The sequence below is a fragment of the Phyllostomus discolor genome, chromosome 8 (genome assembly GCF_004126475.2).
Source record: "Phyllostomus discolor isolate MPI-MPIP mPhyDis1 chromosome 8, mPhyDis1.pri.v3, whole genome shotgun sequence".
NCBI lineage: Eukaryota > Metazoa > Chordata > Mammalia > Chiroptera > Phyllostomidae > Phyllostomus > Phyllostomus discolor.
In genome coordinates, this window is record NC_040910.2 from 33,208,833 (window position 1) to 33,229,394 (window position 20,562).

Here is a 20,562-nt window from a genome sequence, read left to right on the forward strand (position 1 = left end):
CCCTCTTCTCCCTCTGCCCTACCTGTTTCCCTCACTGCCTTCTCCCTTCCTTCTTTGTAGATGCCTCAACTATTCTGGGGGAAAATGTTTACAGTTTCCCAGAAAACAAAAGGATTTTAAAATCCTGTAGATTGTAGAAGTTATCTCCTGTGGAAGCTAGAGCATATGCTTTCCTTTAATCACACATAACAAAAATCCCTAGAAACAATGCTTTTCAGGAAAAGGCTAGCCAATTTCAAGATGCAAAAGAAAAGGGTTCAGAGGTCAGAGTACAAGATGTATGCTAACACACCAAACTTGGTGCTCAGGGATGAGAACAAAGTAACATTTTAAAAGTGGGTCTCATTTTTATATTTTCTATTAAAATATTAATTAAAAATTCTTACTGTGATTTGAATAGAATGGATCATGTTTCAGCTTTTTTAAATAAATTTTTATCATTATTCAATTATAACTGTCCCCCTTCTCCCCTGTTACTCTCCCCTACCCTGCCCACATTTCACCTTTTGAAGAGTGAGTGATCATTCCTTTTTCTCCTTTAGAATAGCCAAATTGTAGTGCTCAGTTGGAAAAAAAAGCAGTTGATTTGACGGATGATGTGGGTTCTACCTCTGGCTTTGCCACCTAAGTTAGTGCAGCCTGAATAATGATCAGATCTCAAGGCTTCATTCCCCTCCCAGGCAGAGTGACAGGGACATCTGCTGCAGTGGGGGCTGGACTGAACCCCTCAAGTGTCTAGGAGCAGAGCCCGGCCAAGGTGCCAGAAGTAATGCCCACAGGGCCCTGTTCTGTGCCTTGTAACTGTTCACTCGGACTAAACTTGTCTTCTTCATTGTGTCTTTACCACAGATGAAGACCCTGCCACCTGCTTCAAAGAGATAATTGAGCATTCAACCGCTGAATTATAAAGCGCTATTCCCATATCTATAGCTTGCCATATTCTGCATCTATTCTAACCTCCTATCCAGTCCCAGAGAAAGACTGAGCATGCTCTTCTAGTGCAAAGACTACCTTCAACTACTGTTCTTTAAAAATTATTTTTTATTTTATCAGTGCCTTTGCCCTTCCTCTTCAGTACCTCTCTTGTCTCTTCCTCAGCATTTCCTAATTAATTGACTTCTTTCCTCCAGGCTAGAAACAAGCTTAAATTCTCTTCCATTTTAAAGACAAAACTAAACAAACAAATCAAGAACTGCAGATCTGAACCTTGTCTGTCATCGCTTCCCCTTCCACTAACTCCTTGTGGAAAAAAATCTATATTTTAACTTTTTCTTTAACTTGATGTTCAGTGATATTATAACATATTAATACATGTGTGTTTATATCAAAAATGCACTTGAAAAAGCTACTAATAATCTTCCATATTTCTTTTTGTTTTAATAGCATTTGACATTACTGATCATTCTTTCATTTCCAAAACTCTTCTGTTAGTTCTGTGACACCTCCTCTCTATTTTTTTCCATTACGTTTTAGTATGCTCACCCTTTACATGTCAGTGTTCTTAAAATAGTGCTTTTTAAACCTAAATGTGCTTATGAATTATCTGCAGGGCTTGATAAAATGTAGATTTAGGTTCAGGAAGTCTGTGGTGGAATTCAGAGTCTGAATTTCTTTTTTTTTAATTTAATTTATTGAGCATTTCTAATAGCCTCCCAGGTGATGGTTATTTGCTGGTTAAAGGACCACATTTTGAGTAGCAATGCCCTATGTCTGCTGACTGCAGTGATTATAGGTGTGCTACATGGTTCATAGCTCAGCCAGCAGTGTGTGAAATGGGGCCTGGGGCAGCCACAGCCTGTGTTTGTTTACCCCAGGGGGGATGAAATACCCAGGATGTGCTCCCAATATTCAATATGGAGGGTTCTGAAAAAATTAAAAATGGAACCGCTTTATGACTCAGCAATTCCACTTCTGGGAATATATCTAAGAAACTCAAAACACTATTTTGAAGTAACATATGCACCCCAAAGTTCACTGCAACATTATTTACAATAACCAACATAGAGAACCAACCCAAGTGCCCATCAATAGATGAGTGGATAAAGATATGATACATAAACACAATGGAATACTACTTAGCCATAAAAAAAAGAATGAAATCTCATCTTTTGCAACTGCATGAACGGGCCTAGGGGGCATTTTGCTAAGTACAGTAAGTCAGACAGAGAAAGATAAATACCATATGATTTCACTTATATGTAGAATCGAAAGAATAAAACAAACAAATAGAATAGAAAGATTCATACATACAGAGAACAGACTGAGAGTTGTCAGAGGAATGGGAGGTTGGGGGTCTGGATAAAAAAGATGAAGGAATTAAAAAGTACAAATTGGTAGTTATAGGGTAGTCATTGAGGTATAAATTATAACACACAGAATATAGTCAATAATATTGTGATAACTATGTATGGTGCCAGGTGGGTACTGGGAATATGGAAGGGAACACTTTGTGAAGTGTATAATTGTCTGACCACTATGCTATACACATAAATTAACACAAAATAATATTGAATGTAGGACTTGCAGCCAAGATGGAGGCATAGGTAGTGAATTTGTCTCACCTCCTTGCATAACCAAAAGAAAGACAACAACAAATTTAAAAACAAAAAACAACCAGAGCTGCCAGAAAATTGAACTGTATGGAAGTCTGACAACCAAGGAGTTAAAGAAGAAACATTCATCCACACTGGTAGGAGGGGCAGAGACAGGCAGCTGGGGTGGAGAGGATGGCAGCTGAAGGACTGGGTGGTCCCACATTTGTGTGCAGATAAACCAGGAGGAACAACTGGGGAGTGAGACAGAGAGACCACACAACCCAGGGTTCCAGTGTGGGGAAATGAAGCCTCAAAACCTCTGGCTGTAAAAACCTGTGGGGCACATATGCTGTCCACAAAAGAACCACCTCAGAACAAAAGACCTACACAGACTGAAAATGAAGGGCTGGAAACAAATATTCCATACAAATGGACAGGAAAAAAAAAGCCTGGGTAGCAACACTCATATCAGACAAAATAGACTTCAAAAAAAGAGTCATAAAAAAGACCCACAAGGTCATTTCATAATACTCAAGAGAAGAATTCATCAAGAAGACATAAATATTGTAAATATATATGCACCCAACATAGGAGCATCCAAATACATAAAGAAAATCTTGGAGGACATCAAGAAAGATATTGACAGCAAAACAATTATAGTAAGGGATTTTAACACCCCACTGTCAAAAATGGACCGATCTTCCAAACAAAATATCAACAAAGATATTGTGACATTGAACAATGCCCTAGATCAAGTGGACTTAACTGATATATATAGAGCCCTTCATCCCAAAGAAACAAAATACACATTCTTCTTAAATGCACATGGAACATTTTCAAAGATAGACCACATGATAGGACACAAAACAAGTGTCAACAATTTCAAGAAAATTGAAATCATATCAAGCATTTTCTCTGACCACAAGGGACTGAAACTAGAAACCAACCTCAAGGAAAAAACCCAAAACACTCAAACTCATGGAGATTGAATAACATGCTATTAAACAATGAATGGATCGAGAATGAGATTAAGAAAGACATCAAAAAGTTTCTGGAAACAAATGAAAATGAACTCACAACAATCCAAAACTTATGGGACACAGCAAAGACAGTCCTGAGAGAGAAGTTCATAGCGATACAGTCCTACCTAAAAAGATAGAAACATTTCAAATAAACAACCTAACCCTACACCTACAAGAACTTGAGGAACAACAACAAAGACAGCCCAAAGCAAATAGAAGGAAATAACCAAGATCAGAGCAGAATTAAACTACATAGAGACTAAAAGCACAATTCTAAGGATCAATGAATACAGGAGCTGATTCTTTGAAAAGATAAACAAAATTGACGAGCCTTTAAGCAGGCTCATAAAGAAAAAAAAGAGAGGAACCAAATAAACACAATCAGAAATGAAAGAGGAGAGATTACAATTGATACCACAGAAATACAAAGGATTGTAAAAAATTACTATGAAGAACTGTATGTCAAGAAATTTGAAAGCCTAGGTGAAATGGACAAATTTCTAGAAAAATGTAATTTTCCAAAACTGAATGAAGAAGAAGCAGAAAGCTTGAACAGACCAATAACAGCTGATGAAATTGAAGCAGTAATCAAAAAACTCCTGACACACAAAAGCCCTGGACCAAATTTTTCCTGGTTTCACAGGAGAAATTTACAAAGCATTCAAGGAAGAGCTAACCCCTATCCTTCACAGACTATTCCAAAAAATCCAAAAATGATGGAAGACACTCTGAAACTCTTTTTATGAAGCCAGCATCATCCTAATCCCAAAACCACATAAAGAAAGACATAACAAAGAAACAAAACTTTAGGCCAATATTGTGATGAATATAGACACTAAAATCCTCAACAAAATATTGGCAAACCGCATCCAGCAATACGTTAAAAAGATCATATACCATGATTAAGTGGGATTCATCCCAGGGATGCAAGGATTGTACAATATTCAAAAATCAATAAATGTAACAATACATCATATAAACAAAACAAAAGACAAAAATCACATGATCACATCAATAGATGCAGAAAAAGCATTTGATAAAGTACAGCATCCATTTATGATAAAATCACTTAGTAAAGTGGGAATAGAGGGAGCATTCCTCAACATAATAAAAGCCATATACAAGAGACCTACAGTCAACATTATACTCAATGGGCAAAAACTTAGAGCTTTCCCACTAAGATCAGGAACAGGACAAGGATGCCCACTTTCACTGCTCCTATTCAACATAATATTGGAAGTCCTAGCCACAGCAATCAGACAAGAAAAAGAAATCAAAGGCATCCAAATTGGAAAGAAGGAAGCAAAACTGTCATTTTTTGCAGATGACAAGATAATGTACATAGAAAATCCTATAGACTCCACCAAAAACCTGTTCAACCTAATTAGTGAATTTGGCAAAACAGCAGGATACAAAGTCTATATTCAGAAATCAAAGGCAGTTTTGTACACCAACAATGAAATAACAGAAACAGAAATCTGGGAAAAAATCCCATTTGATATAACAACAAGGAAATACCTAGGAATAAACCTAACCAAAGAGGTAAAAGACCTATAGTCAGAAAACTACACAACACTGAAGAAAGAAATTAAGGAAGACACAAACAAATGGAAGCATGTACCATGCTCATGGATTGAGAGAATTAGCATCATCAAAATGTCCATATTACCCAAAGCAATTTATAGATTCAATGTAATTCTTTTTAAAGTAAAAATGACATATTTCACAGATATAGAACAAACATTTCAGAAATTTATATGCAACCACAAATGACCCTGAATAGCTGCAGAAAGTCTGAGAAAAAAGAACAAAGTAGGAAGGATCACAATACCTAATATCAAACTGTATTACAAGACAACTGTAATTAAAACAGTCTGGTATTGGCATAAGAACAGACACATAGATCAATGGAACAGAACAGAGAGCCCAGAAATAAACCCAAGTGTGTATGGTCAATTAATATTTGACAAGGGGGAAGAAGCATAAAGTAGAGTGAAAATAGCCTCCTCAACAAATGGTGTTGGGAAATCTGGACAGCTACATGCAAAAAAAATGAAACTCAATCACCAACTTACACCATACACAAAAATAAATTCAAGGTGGATAAAAGACTTAAATGTAAGTCATGACACCATAAAACTCCTAGAGGAAAACATTGGCAGGAAAATCTCAGACATTCCATGCAGCAACATCTTCACTGATATGTCCCTTAAAACAAGGGACATGAAGGAAAGAATAAACAAATGGTACCTCATCAAATTAAAAAGCTTCTGCATGGCTAAAGAAAACAGTATTAAAATGAAAAGAGAACCAACTATATGGGAAAACATATTTGCCAATGATACCTTGGACAAGGATTTGATCTCCAAAATATATAAAGAACTCACATAACTCCACTCCAGGAAGACAAAATGCACAATTTAAAAATGGGCAAAAGATTTGAACAGATACTTCTCCAAGGAGAACATACAGAGGGCCCAGAGACACATGAAAAGATGCTCAGCATCACTAGCCATCAGGGAGATGCAAATTAAAACCATAATGAGATACAACTTCACATCAGTGAGAATGGCCATCACAAACAAATCAACAAACAGGTGTTGGAGAGGATGTAGAGAAAAGGGAACCCAGTGCAGTGTTGGTGGGAATGCAGACTGGTGCAGCCACTGTGGAAAACAGTATGGAATTTCCTCAGAAAATCCAAAATGGAACTGCCTTTTGACCCAGCAATTCCACTGCTGGGATTATGCCCTAAGAACCCTGAAACACCAGTCCAAAAGAACCTATGCACCCCAATATTCATAGCAGCACAATTTACAATAGCCAAGTACTGGAAGCAACCTAAGTGCTCATCAGTAAATGGGTGGATCAAAAAACTATGGTACATTTACACAATAGAATATCATACAGCAGAGAGAAAAAGGAGCCCCTGCCCTTTGCAACAACATGGACAGAACTGGAGAACATTATGCTAAGTGAAATAAGCTAGGCAATGAGGGACAAATACCATATGTTCTCACCTTTAACTGGAACCTAATCAACAAAAGAAAAAAGCAAGCAAAATATAACCAGAAACATTGAACTTAAGAACAATCTGACAGTAACCACAGGGGAGGTGGGAAGGGGTAATGGGGGGAAGGCTTTTCAGGAACTGCTATAAAGGACACATGGATAAAACCAAGGGGGGTGGAATCAGGAGAGGTAGGTGGGTTTGACTGGGGTAGGGGAGAATAGTGGAGGGTAAATGCAGACAACTGTAATTGAACAACAATAAAATAATTTCAAAAACTTTAAAAAAGAAAAAAACTGAAAAGTGCAGTACATGTGCAATTAACATGTGATCCCTTTAATACAAATTCAGCTCAGAAAACACACAAAACTATTTCCCTGAAATTCTGTGAGTCATAGTCACTAAGACATTAAGTGAAGAATTTGTTTAAAAGCATCCTGCAGAAATTTGTTAAGGAAAGCAGTATTTGAGCAAATTGTGGAATATAAATACAACTATTTTTTAGTAAAAATAACTGAAATGAAGCGAGTTACAGATGCAATCACACAGAGAATGGGTGTGATGAAGAGGAGATCAGAGTTCAGGGGAGATTACACTTTATGTAGACACAGACATGTTTTTAGCACATGAGCAAAAACTGACATTAATTAATGGTAACACAGAATAACTAGCCACCACAATCCTGTTAGAACTCTAAAGCAGTGTTCGCAATACTATCAGTGGAGTTCTGGACTGTTTCTTCAGTGAAAAAATGTTTGTTATAGATTGAATGTGTTCCCCCAAATTCATTTGTTGAAGCTCTAATTTTTCATTGTGAGTGCATTTAGGAACTTCGGGAGGTGGTTAAATGAGGGCCTGAAGGTATGACCTGTCATTATAAAAGGAGTCAGGAAGAACACCCTCACCAGAAGGCAAGTCAGCTGACACCTTGATCTTGGACTTCCCAGGTTCTGGATCTGAGAAATAAAATTCTGTTCCTTAAGCCATTCCCCACCACCACCACCCCCGAAAAAAATCCTGCAGGTGTTGTGATGGTGGGAGAAACTCCCAGCCTCACAGCAGAGTTCACTGGAGGGGCCCACAGGGTCCTAGAACATACACAAGCCCACCCACCTAGAAATCAGCACCAGAAGGGACCAATTTGCTTGTGGGTAGCTGGGGAAGTGACCGAAAGCTGCCAAGAGCTAAGCAAGTGGCACTGTTCCCTTTTGCACCCCTACCCCACAAACAGTGCTACAATTCAGTACATTTACACAAAAGAATATTATATTCTATATAAATTCAATATTGTGGGTTGCACTGCCCTGGTAAATACATAAGACTCCATCCCTTACTATGTAACAAACACACCAAGACAAAAAAAATATGGTCCAAATGAAAAAATAGATCAAAGCTCTAAAAATAGACCTAAGTGATGAGGAGATAGTCAACCTATCAGATGCAGAGTTTGAAACACTGGTAATCAGGTTACTCACAGAAATGATTGAGTGTGGTTGCAAAATAGAGGATGAAGTGAAGGCTGTGTAAAGTAAAATAAAACAAAATATACAGGGAACCAACAGTGAAGGGAAGGAAACCAGGACTCAAATCAATGATTTGGAGTAGAAGAAAGAAGTAAACATTCAACCAGAAGAGAAGAAAGAAAGAAATCAAAACAATGAGGAGAGGCTTAGGAACCTCTGGGACAACTTTAAACACGCTAACATTCAAATCATAGGTGTGCCAGAAAGAGAAGAGGAACACCAAGAAATTGAAAACTTATTTGAACAAATAATGAAGGAGAACTTCCCCAGTCTGGTGAAGGAAATAGACTTCCAAGAAATCCAGGAAGCTCAGAGAGTCCCAAAGCAGCACACACCAGGTACATCATAATTACATTACCTAAGATTAAAGATAAGGACAGAATCTTAAAAGCAGCAAGAAAAAAGGAGATAGTTACCTACAAAGGAGTTCCCATAAGACTACCAGATGATTTCTCAAAAGAAATCTTGCAGGCAAGAAGGGGCTGGAAAGAAGTATTCAAAGTCTTGAAAGGCAAGGACCTGCCAAGATTACTCTATTCAGCAAAGCTATCACTTAGAATGGAAGGGGAGATAAAGTGCTTCCCAAATAAGGTCAAGTTGAAGGAGTTCAATACCATCAAGCCCTGAAAGGTTAAAGAGACTTATCTAAGAAAAAGAAGATCAAAACTATGAATGGTAAAATGATAACAAACTCACAACTATTAACGACCGAACCTAAAAAAGAAAAACAAAACCAAAAATAAACTAAGCAAACAACTAGAACAGGATCAGAATCACAGAAATGGAAATCACATGGAGAGTTATCAGCAGGGCCTCGGGGAGAATTGGGGAAAAGGTACAGGAAATAAGAAGCAAAAATGGTAGGTACAAAATAGACAGGGGAAGGTTAAGAATAGTATGGGAAATGGAAAAGCCAAATAACTTACATCTATGACCCATGGACATGAACTAAGGTGGGGGGGGAATACAGGTGGGAGGGTTGTGCAAGGCAGAGGGGAATACAGGGGAGAAAAAAATGGGACAATGTAATAGCATATTCAATAAAATATCTTTTTTAAAAAAGTAAAAAAGTATTGAATGTAAACTCTAATTGAAAAATAAATAAAAACATAAAAAATGAGTTGCTCCAATAAATCTCCTAAAATGTCACAATGGCCAGCTTTGGGTAGTCTACCAACTATTTTAACTGTTTGCAAAATTGTTACAAAATCAGATCTATATAAAAAGCTTAAAAGAATAGGAAAAGAAAAAATAAACATAATAAAAGAAGTCATGTTTTGATGAAAAATTCAAACATGATCTCCAAACTCTCAAACAAGCAGATTATTCTTTCTTGTAGCTTTGTCATTGTTGTTTGTTTACATAGTTCTTACTATTACTAGTTATTATTAACTATCTTATGATTAATTCTAATTCTGAGACAAATTCTACCTCTGAAAGAGGGGAATTTATAGAAATACTTTGAGCCAAGTTACAGCACCTTTCCTGTAATGATAACTACCCAGTTATAATTAAAGTATTTGCTTGTAAGTTTTACCCATATTCCACTGTGAAAGGAAGCATAACTCCTTCATATCTCGGCCAGTTTATTATTGTAGCCAGTTCAATGGTTACTACCATTAGAATATGATTTTAAACAATTGGAATTCCTTCAACTGAAATTGATTGTGACCATTTCCTAAGCAGAGTGTAGGCCTATCTCATTCTTTTGCACAGAATATTTTCTTTCTATCTTATTTGTGCCCATGGAACAAGCATCTTAGAAGATCCAGCACAAGTACCAAACCTTCTGGATAGCTTCCTAATTTCACATTCCCTAAACATTGCTGTTAGTGGTCTTTTGTGTTTTGTTTTGTTTTGTTTTGATTTGATTTTTTGTCACTTGGCCCTTTGTATTTTCTTCCCTGCTAGACTCTAAGTTTCATGTTGGGAAAGGTGGCAGTTTCCCAATGATTCCTAGCCAAATTGTACCCAGCACAAATATTTGTGCACAGAATTTGGTAAATAAATCTTTCTTGAATTGCTTAACATTTCATATGAAGCACACATCTGTTGATTGAGTTGCCTCAGTACACGTGGTCAAGGGAGAGAAAAACTGTATACAAGAAAAAATATTTTATAAGCTGCTTTCTGAATCTTCAGCGCAAACTGTTTGAGGCAATGACTAGAAAACTGGGCCATGATCCTTCTGTACCTGGGAAAATGTATTGGCATTTAGAGACACAAAGGGAAGAAAAGTATATTACATATACATAAACATATATAATACATATATATAAACATAAACATATACATATATATTATATATACCATAATATTTTTAAAATGGTACAGAACCATGCTACTGTACTTGAATGTAAGAAACCATTATAATAGTAAAAGTTTATTGCTTATAGTATATTTTTGTTTAATATCTTACATAAGAAAATAGAGCCAACATTAAAAGGAGGTTTACCCAAAACAGGCTTAAACCAAAAACAATAAATCCCATGATAAAATGTTTTTCTTAGACTTTGAAGTAAACCAAGAAAACATTTTATTTGTGATTATCATGAAGTCTAAAATTCATACATTACCTTTTGACACAATATACCATAATTATTCATATAGCTAGCCTGTGTTGTTATCAAAATGTAAAGATGAAAAATAAAATTGTTAATTTAAACAATTTTTGTTAGTTTAAACAAAAAATGTTGGGCAGTTCCCTACTTTTGGAATTTTTTCCTCAAGCTCCTCATAATCATCACATATCTACATTTCAAAGAAAGCTGAGCCCTGGTGTTTTGTTCTTTATTTTATCAATATGAGAACTGGAACCCAAAAGTCATAAAAGAATTGCTTCAAACAAGAGCAAAATCTTGCGGAGGGCGCGGGGGGGGGGGGGGGGGGGGGGTGGGCTCAGATAGGAGTAAAGGGCAGAAAACTGTACTTGAACAATTATTAAAATAAAATTAGGAAAAAAAGAGCAAAATCTGAGCAAAGTGTGAAACTTTAAAAAACTTCACTAATAAGAAATTCAGATTTTTTATGTATGTTTATGCTATTTTCTAAGTGGTTTTTATTAAAAGAACTCTCCTTTTTAATAATTCCCCTCTTAAAATTACATTTTTATACCAGCCATATTCTGGTAATGAATACATCTAGTTGTATTATAGTAGCAAATGTTTTTGTTTGATGTTTTTGCCTTAATAAAACTTATTTACTAAAAAGTAAAAATTATGCCAAGATAAAATAACTAAAATAGTATCTGAAGACTTATAATAATAATCTAAGAAAATGTGAGCAATGTTTATGATAATATTGAACTGATCAAATTTTGTAGTAGTAATAGCAACAGGAATTCCTAAACATTGCTGGCTGGAGTATAAGTAGGTACAACTACTTTGGAAAAGTTGCAATATCTACTAATGCTAAACCCATGCAACATCTACCAAACCATCTCTTAATCCAACCATTTCTGTTCTAAAGAAAAACTGGGGCCCAAACCTTACAGTCCTCAAAATGAATGTATTTACAAAAAGACATGTTCAACGCTGTTCATTGCAGCACTAGCCAAAACCAAAACTTTCTCACATATTCCATAATAGAACAATGGATAAATCATGCTGTCTTCATATAATGGAATACCATTTAGTGATGATAATAAACAAGATAGTGTTACATGCAACAATATGGATAAATCACATAAACATAATGTTCAGAAAAACAAAGCAGACTCACATGAGTATTTATATAAAATTTAAAAGCAGGACAAACATATTTATTGTTACAAAAGTCAGGATAGTGGCTATCTTTGGGCAAAGTAGTGCCTGGGAAATGATATGGTGGGAGAGGGCAGGATGAGGGTTTCTGTGAGATGTTTTTACATGATGTTTTACCTTTGTGAAACTTTATATGGAACTTGTTATTTGTGTGTTTTTCTGTGGGTATGTTATATCTCCACAAAAAAAAAATTTAAAATCTTTTAAAACCTATTTAAAAAGCTTGTACTCATGAATTTTAGTTATAAATATTGATGGTTTCTAAATGTTTTTTCCTCCAAATTACCCTGGAAAGAATATTTTTAAACTAAAAAGATAAATTTATGAAATAATACTAAATACTTTTTTACTTTATTTTTTCCTTTACATATTTCCTTTTTGCTCAATTCATTACAAATAGACTTGAACAAAGAATAATGAACAAAGAATAGTTCCCATAAAGACATTTATTTTACAAAAAATTTCCAGTAGAGGGAGCTTCACTTTCATTACTATAGAAAATTTTCTTTCAAGGGCCATCACTAAAAATAAAATATTTAATTTTTTACATATGATTAAGTCTTATCATAGAGTGATGAGCTACTCTCATCTGAGATTAGTCTAAGAGAGATAAAGAAAAATTCTATTCAGTTTATGAAAGAAGAAAGAAACACTTGATGAAGAATACATGTATCGCATAAACTTCTATATTGGGTAGTCTTTTTCAAGGGATTATATTTTGGGATTATTCATAAAAACATTTTTAACTAAAAGTATTTAATATTAATGAAGATAGTACTTATAATCATGATTGTAAATTTGAAATACAATTCACAGGAGAATTTCAATAAAACCAGACAAAAATCAGACACTCTAGTGATGAAGATTACTATGTATCTAAGTATATTTTATAACAATGTGGTGAAGTGCCTTTTACAAATTTGACCACATTGACCAAAACATTTTAGTTATTGACATTTAGCTTCCCTATCATAAATATAAATATAAATATCTATCAACTATAAATATAAATATCTATCAACTAAGCTATTGTGATTTCTTGAAAAAATAAATCTGCATGCTATCATCTAAAATACTAAAAACAATTACAGTAAAATGACTAATTTTTCCTATAACATAAACTCCTTCTCATGAAATTTTCATAAATGTAAAAAAGCTCTACACTCTTTCTTCTGATCACTACATATAAAATTAGTTAAAGTTAAAAATTTTTCCAAGTCTTATTAGAACATTGTCACTGAAAATATTCTGGTTTACAATGGTTCAACCCCTTAAGGAAAAAAAATAATTTCAGAAATATAATAACCCTCACAACTAGTTCTGTTATCACAGGCATATCAAACTAATATAGTTTTCTGTAAGGTAATTTTTATGAAATACACTATGTTTTTTCTAAGGTGCCCAAAGATGAAAAATTGACCTAGCAACCCAGAAGAGAATATTTACATACTTTGAATAGAAATAGTATATACATAACTTAATTACTCTAATTATTTGATTTCAATGCTCTTGAAAAACTTGTGAGCCATAATATGGAAATTATAATAGTAAAATGAGATATATATTGATAAATCAAAAAACTATATGATCAGTATCTTGCTTACATAATGTTTAATTAATAATAGTGGTTAAATTATCTGATCTCTTATGTAGTCTATTCCTCTTTAAATTAATTTTTTTAATGAGGCCTACCAAATATGACTGGACATGATAAGAAAATTACATGTCATAGGGCAATATTATTGTTCTACAGATTTTTAATTGCTTTCTCCAAAAAGATTATTCTTGACATATAACATATCTAGTGATTTATGATTTTACTTCCATGTATTACCTGAACTAAACTCATTAGAAAATCATACTTGCAATGTCTTAATTTTCTATTCATTTAACTCAACCTCTTGATATATCAGTCAAGTTCAGAATTTTTCTGATTAGTAAATATTTATGTTCTAATTTTTTTTGCCTTTTAAAAAGTTAGTAATGTTTCATTTCTAATTACTAAATAGTTTAACTTCCAAAAAGAGAGTAACATCCACAACTTATAATTTACTTAGAAAAGGGAAGCTCTAATAGAAATTTGAGAAGGAAAAACTTGACTTTGGAAATAACTTTTCCAGGATAATTATTAGCTGCTGTTAATATAAGATACGAGTTACTAAAATGATTAATTCCTGAAAATAGAGCAAAGTTACATGTTTTCAGAGGACTCAACAGATAGACTGCTAGATACCTTTAGACAGAATACAATACGGTTCAAGGGATGCTTTCGGCAAGTCAATTTCTAATTCCATTCTTGATCTCATCAATAACAAGTGGTTGCAACGTAGTGCACAGGCTTTAATGGGTTCTCCAGCTGTTAAATACAAGTGGACTCACCTGAGTAACAGTGCTGCTTCCCAGATATAAAATCCCGAAACTAATGTCCGAAAGTGTCTCAGGTGGGCCATGATACGGAGAGATATTCACGATCCTGAAATTAGTCTTATCCAAGGCATGGGGGGGACGAGAAAGCCAGGAATGAAAATGTGCAATCTAACTCCGTGTGCTGGTGGAGACAAACGCCTGGAAAGCTTCAGCACCATAGACAGCTCCCCGCGGTCGGCGGAGGCCCTGTCTTTCAAACCCTTGAAATTCCCTTTCGACCCCTTCTCTGAGCATTAATGAGGGACTTTCACAGGGTTACAAATGTGCAGGTGATTTACACAGTGAAAGCGGAATGATGGGTGAGATGAAATGTATGAAGTGCCTAGGTTCTGGGCAACGGTTCACTGGAGCTCTAGCGGCAAAGGAAGAATGCTTGTCCTTCCTTGACTCAGACCCACGTTTGAAGAAAGAACAGCAGCGACAGCCGGAATGAAGATGCTTCTTCACCTGCTCCAAGCGCCGCTGGCCGAATCCCACTCTCCACCTTTGGGTAAAACCCGCGACAGCCAGCGCGGCAAAGGGAAACGGAGCGGGGCTTGACGACTCCGTCTTGCCAGCAAATCACAGCTGCACAGCGGGACAGAGTGACTGGCCACTCACATCGGTAGGCGGGGCTTAGACACTTCACCCTTTAAAAAAGCAGCAAGTAACTGATGCAAAGCGTACACAGAGTAAATTGAGGGAAGGAAGCTCCAAGGCTAAACCTAGGAGAGTCAGCGCCTTTTTTGGATTAGATAACAGAATCGCTTTGAAGGGACCCTCCATTGTTTGCTTCTGGGGAAAGGTACAAATTAGTAGCTAAAGGTCTTTTCGGATGTGACCCCCTGTTTTTGACCTTACACTGAAATTCGGTAAGAATAAGCATTAAGCCCATGGAAAGGGCTAAGGAAGAGCAGAGAATGAGGTTGCATAGGCAGCCACGGATCGGAGAACTAGCTGCTTCTAGAATCCTCTCATAATCCTCGCCTGCTTCTGGCCAGGAAACTCGAGTGAGTTTCCTACAGTCTTAATTAGGGATCAAGAAAGATAAAGGTGGGGAGTCTAAAGGTATGGCTACTCAGAGGCACAATATAGCCACCAGATCTTCTTACACATTTTTCATATATTAATAGTAAGTTCAAGTAAGAAGGACAACTAGTTCACATGCTACACCTTCTGTCAAGCATCTCTCACTCCTCTCTCCATCGCCCTCCATGATCATTTACATGTGTGTGTGTATTGGAAGACTGGGAAGGAAAATTGTGTATGTGCTTATTCATGTATCTCAACATATTGGAATTTTTAAAAATTAAAACTTATTCTGTTAGACCTTTATAGTGATTTGTATCACTATCAACAAGTATCCAAATGTTCTTGTGCACTCCTTGAATCTTAGCTTTTTCCCGAAACTGCCACCGATATTTATTCTGAAAGCCCTACTTTAATCTCTTAACTTTCTCAATGATTAAACTACATGCCAAGAGTCTTCTTACTGTTTCTCACAATTTCTTCTTAATTAAATTCCAACAGCAATCAAGATATTAATTATCCTGTAAATCTCTATTTAACTGGAAGAGTAAAAGCCATTACTTTCCAACCCTTTCAAATGAGGAAAATGGAAAAAAAATTCTTTTCTTTACTCTTTAACAGACAAGCTTATTTACATTCAATGAAAATACAGAATTTTTGGATGTACTTACATATATTTGTTACTGTACCTGTTTCCTTTCACAGCTTTGTTTCCTGATTTAAATCACAAACTTTCAGAATCCCATAAGAAAGGTAACTGATTCTGCTCATGAATATTTGCATCTTGAGAAACTTCATACAGTTTTAATTAACTTAGTTTTTTTAGAGAGTCTTTTGAAATCTCACAAAGCACAAGTGCTTTTTAGTTGTTCATTCTTTGAATAGCATTAATTATTTTAAAAACTACACAATCAAAAACAAAAACTTACTCTATTTCAAGAAGGCCTGGATTCCTTGCCTTGTTTCACCACTAACTGGGTATTTTTGAAAAAGTAATCAACTTTTAAAAATATTTTTACTTAATATATATGCATGTAATGCATTTATGTCTTTAAAACATACATTTATTGAGAGAATTTAATTAAATGACCTCTGAGAGTCATCTTCTGGCCCAAAGAAGATAACCAATCAATGCATATTTATTTAAGTGAGCAAATTTATGGATAATGTTTAAAGTTGTATGTTTACATTAATTTAGATAGTTATGTTAAATGGTAGATTAATAAATAGGCTGAATGATTTAGCTATTTCTTCTCATTAACAAAAAAAGCATAGGAATGTTATACTTTATCAAACTAAGATATACATAATCAGTTTCTTAGATATAAATATTATACAAAAAGATGACTAGAAGCCTCATAGTACTCATTTTTCATAGCACAATGATTATTTTCTTCAAATTACATGCAACAAGCTATCATTCTCCTAATTTGTTTGACTTCACTACAGTGAGGATAATGCCCATTGTTTAGCATAGCACCTAGCACATAACAGTTACTTAATATTTGTTGCATGCATTAATAATATGATTAGAGCCCTGGCTGGCATAGCTCAGTGGATTGAGCGTGGGCTGGGAACCAAAGTGTCCCAGGTTCGATTCCCAGCCAGGGTATATGCCTGGGTTGCAGGCCATAACCCCCAGCAACCGCACATTGAAGTTTCTCTCTCTCTCTCTCTCTCTATCTCCCTCCCTTCCCTCTCTAAAAATAAATAAATAAAATCTTAAAAAAAATAATAATAATCTGATTAGAAACACTATACATATAGTTAATAAATAAACTCAGTACAATGTATTGGGTACTAATTAACTTTGGTTAAATAAAATAGAAATTAATCAAAGAATGGGTTGTAGTGCCTTGTTTATTTTAGTTAACATTTGATGATGAATTTGTTAGGGTTTATTGTCTATGAATTTTCATATTATTTGTTTTTAATTTCTATTAGCTGAAAAATTTCATGCATCTACATATTTGTGGTATCTATTTTTGTAAATTTTACTTTTGAGAATAATAGTCTTGATTGGATGGGTAGATGAATGAATGTGTTTTTAGAAAAACAACTATTCTGTGGATGCTGACTAACTGACTAGGTCATTCATATAAAATTAAGCTGAATTCTGATATGGCCAAATTTCTGCTCTTCTCCTTGTGGCCTTTATTATTTCTTTCTTGCACTAATGGATTATATTATACTTTGTATAAGACATGGGACTTCAGAGCTGACTGGGATATTAATTTCCATCATATTTAATGCTCTCCTTTTACAGAAAAAGTAATGGTAGCCCAAAGGGGTTGAGTGATAGTTAAAACCCCTTGTATTCAGCTTGAAGGTATCAAACTTGAATTTAGTATTGTATAGTATTTTGTCCACTACCATGGAGCTATCTTTAATGGTATATTTCTACTATCGTCTCAAAAATATATGCACATTGTCTAAACTGCATAAAAGTAGATCAATTTCAACCTAACAATAAAGGTTTTTCCATATGTTCAGTTGTTACTACCAATGATATTAAACAGATAATATTTTGTACAGGCTAAAATGATTTGCTATTTATAGAAGATGTATTTACTTTTTAGAGTCAGTGCAGTATGAGGTTAGTAATAGTCTACTAAGAGTTCATCAGATTCAGTAGCATTGAGTCATTCTAACCATCTCATCAGAGCTTATGTATAAATCAAAATGCCAGTTTGAAAACTTACAAAAAGTAATGTCACTCTGGAATAATGAGAATATTAACATATTTGCATTAACATTCTGGAAGATTGAAAGTTTTAATTTAGGAATCAATCAGAAAGTCACTTGTTCAATATAAAACAGGTAGAGAAAAATTAATCCTATGGCAATGATAGATATTATCATCAAGTGCATGAGCCTTGTGAATTTACATGTTGTATAGGGATCTACCTACTGAATAGATTAGAATAATCATGACATCAAGCTAATCAGCTGACTCTCTTTGGGAAATAGTGACAGAAATATTCAACAATTTGTCTCCATTTCCTTGTTCAGGCAACAAAATTTCTCACATGGACCTCAGCAACATCCCACTGCTGGTTTTCCTGCTTGCTTTCCTATTCCCCATGATTAATCCTCCTTTATAAATATTAAGGGATTTTTGTTTATTTTAATAAATCAGGTAATGCCACTTCTTTTTTATTAATTTTATTGGGGTGACATTGATTAATAAGATTATATAGATTTCAAGTGTACATTTCTATAACAGATGATCTATATAATGTATTGCATGCCCACCACCCCAAGTCAAATCATCTTCTGTCACCAGATATTTGATCCCTTTTACCCTTTACTAACCCACCCCCCTTCCCTCCGGTAACCTCTATACTGCTGTCTGTGTCTATGAACATTTGTTTGTTGTTTTTCTTATTTATTTGTTTGTTACTTTCAGTTTTATGTCCCACATATGAGTGAAATCATATGGTTCTTAACTTTTTTTTGTTTGGCTTATTTCTTTCAGCATGATATTCTCAAGGTCCATCCATGTTGTCCCAAATAACAGTACTTTGTCTTTTCTTATGGCTGAGTGGTATTCCATTGTATGTTCACCACATCTTCTTTATCCTGTTATCTATGAAAGGAAAAGATGCTCAGCTTCACTAGCTATTAGGGAAATGCAAATCAAAACTACAATAAGATACTGCCTTATCAATAGGACAAGTAATAGCTTGTGTTGAAGAGGTTGTAGGGCAAACCTCATTCACCGCTGGTGGGAATGTAAATTGGTACAGCCCCTATGGAAAACATAAGATGCCAGTTCTCTTCCTAAAACCCTTCAGTACCCTACCATTGCAACAGATTAAGATCCTCATTCCTCTTCACAACTGAGAAGGTTCTGCTTTTTCATCGACAATCTCCTCAGCCTCATTGTTCACTTATCTCTCCTTCTCCCACTATATACCAGTCACATGAGTTATTTCTTATTTCATGATTTCTCTGCTCTTCCTCTTGGGCTTCCTGTGTCTAGATTTTTTCCAACATCATCTCATTCTCTCTCTCTCTCTCCTTCCTTTTCTATCTCTTTCTCTAACAAAATTTTTCCCATTTACCATTAAATCAGTATTTATTCCTTTCATAGATTAAATTATAATTTGAGGTCTGCTTTTGTTTGAATATTCCTGTTAGGCAGTGGCAGTGTGCATCTGTCTGCCTAGCCAGTGCCGCCAAGTACATGGCGACCAGGAAATATTTGTTAAATGAATGAACAAACGCATTCCCTGCTCTATGCTTCTCCCTTTTCTAGATTCCATCCTTACTATTCTTCTTTAACCCATTCTTTCTTCATAAAATTATTTGGATCACTAGATTATAGCGTTCTTTCCAGGCCAGACATATTCCTTGGCCATCTAAAAAGTAACCTTAGAGTTTATATGTGTCCTGTCATTTCACCCAGAGAATGACTTATTTATAAATAAGATTAATATTATCCACTGTATTATGATTTTTACTATTTTAACTCTCAGACTGTCATTTGTTTCTCCAAATGGTGTCAGTAATTTGCCATAATTCCCTCAACAGGAATATTTGAAGCACTTAATTGACTATTTCATTCTTTCAATGTTTTATATCAAGTTGCCACAAATTGTACAAGTACCTCCAAATTATTTTCCCAAACAGTTTATTCATCAAGAAGTACAGAGTTTATAATATGCACCATCTTAAGCACTTCTTGGAATACACATCTGAATAAGAAAAAAATCTTGTCCTAGAGGAAATATCTATGTAAGATGTAAGATGTACATGAATATTTACAGTATCTCTTAGAATGTAAATATTGACGGAAACAAAGGTGCTACGGGAAGTCAAAGGCATTACTTCAAAATGAAAAGCATGAGAAGATTGGAAAATGTTCATAGGGTAGGGGATATTCAACAAAGCTTTGAAATCAGTTCACAGTTCATTTGTAGAATTTGACTATATAGAAGTTATAGCAGAAAACTTTGCAGGAGGAGGAGGGTAAAAAGTCTTCAAAAGCACAGAAGCAGAAAAAAAGCGGGGCTTTGAGTGGTAACATTTATGTAGTAAATTCTTACCCAGGGTGATGAATTTGCCTTCGTGTAACAGTGACAGAACTGATGAATGGTCTACATATCCATTCAGCCTGTTTGCAAACCAAAGAATATTTTTCATATTAAACAGATACTGTTCAACAGATGTTCCTGACTTGGGTGCTCAAAACAAATGAAACAGAGCTTCGGTGCCATGTATGCAAACAAGTGTTTCACAGGAGCATTTCCATCAAAATCTGTGGTTACCAGA

At 35.0% G+C, this 20,562-nt stretch overlaps 1 protein-coding gene across 2 annotated transcripts in view; it reads right to left on the reverse strand.

Annotated features, from left to right (window-relative positions):
• GLRA3 (glycine receptor alpha 3) overlaps nt 1-14,748 on the reverse strand; it is a 138,262-nt gene extending 123,514 nt beyond the window's left edge. For both annotated transcript variants that reach the window (XM_028521086.2, XM_028521085.2), the window contains exon 1: nt 14,230-14,748. In XM_028521086.2, coding sequence (XP_028376887.1) covers nt 14,230-14,300 — 71 coding nt within the window. In that variant the 5' untranslated portion in view covers nt 14,301-14,748. The remainder of the gene's footprint in view (nt 1-14,229) is intronic.
• Nucleotides 14,749-20,562: the final 5,814 nt, after the last annotated feature.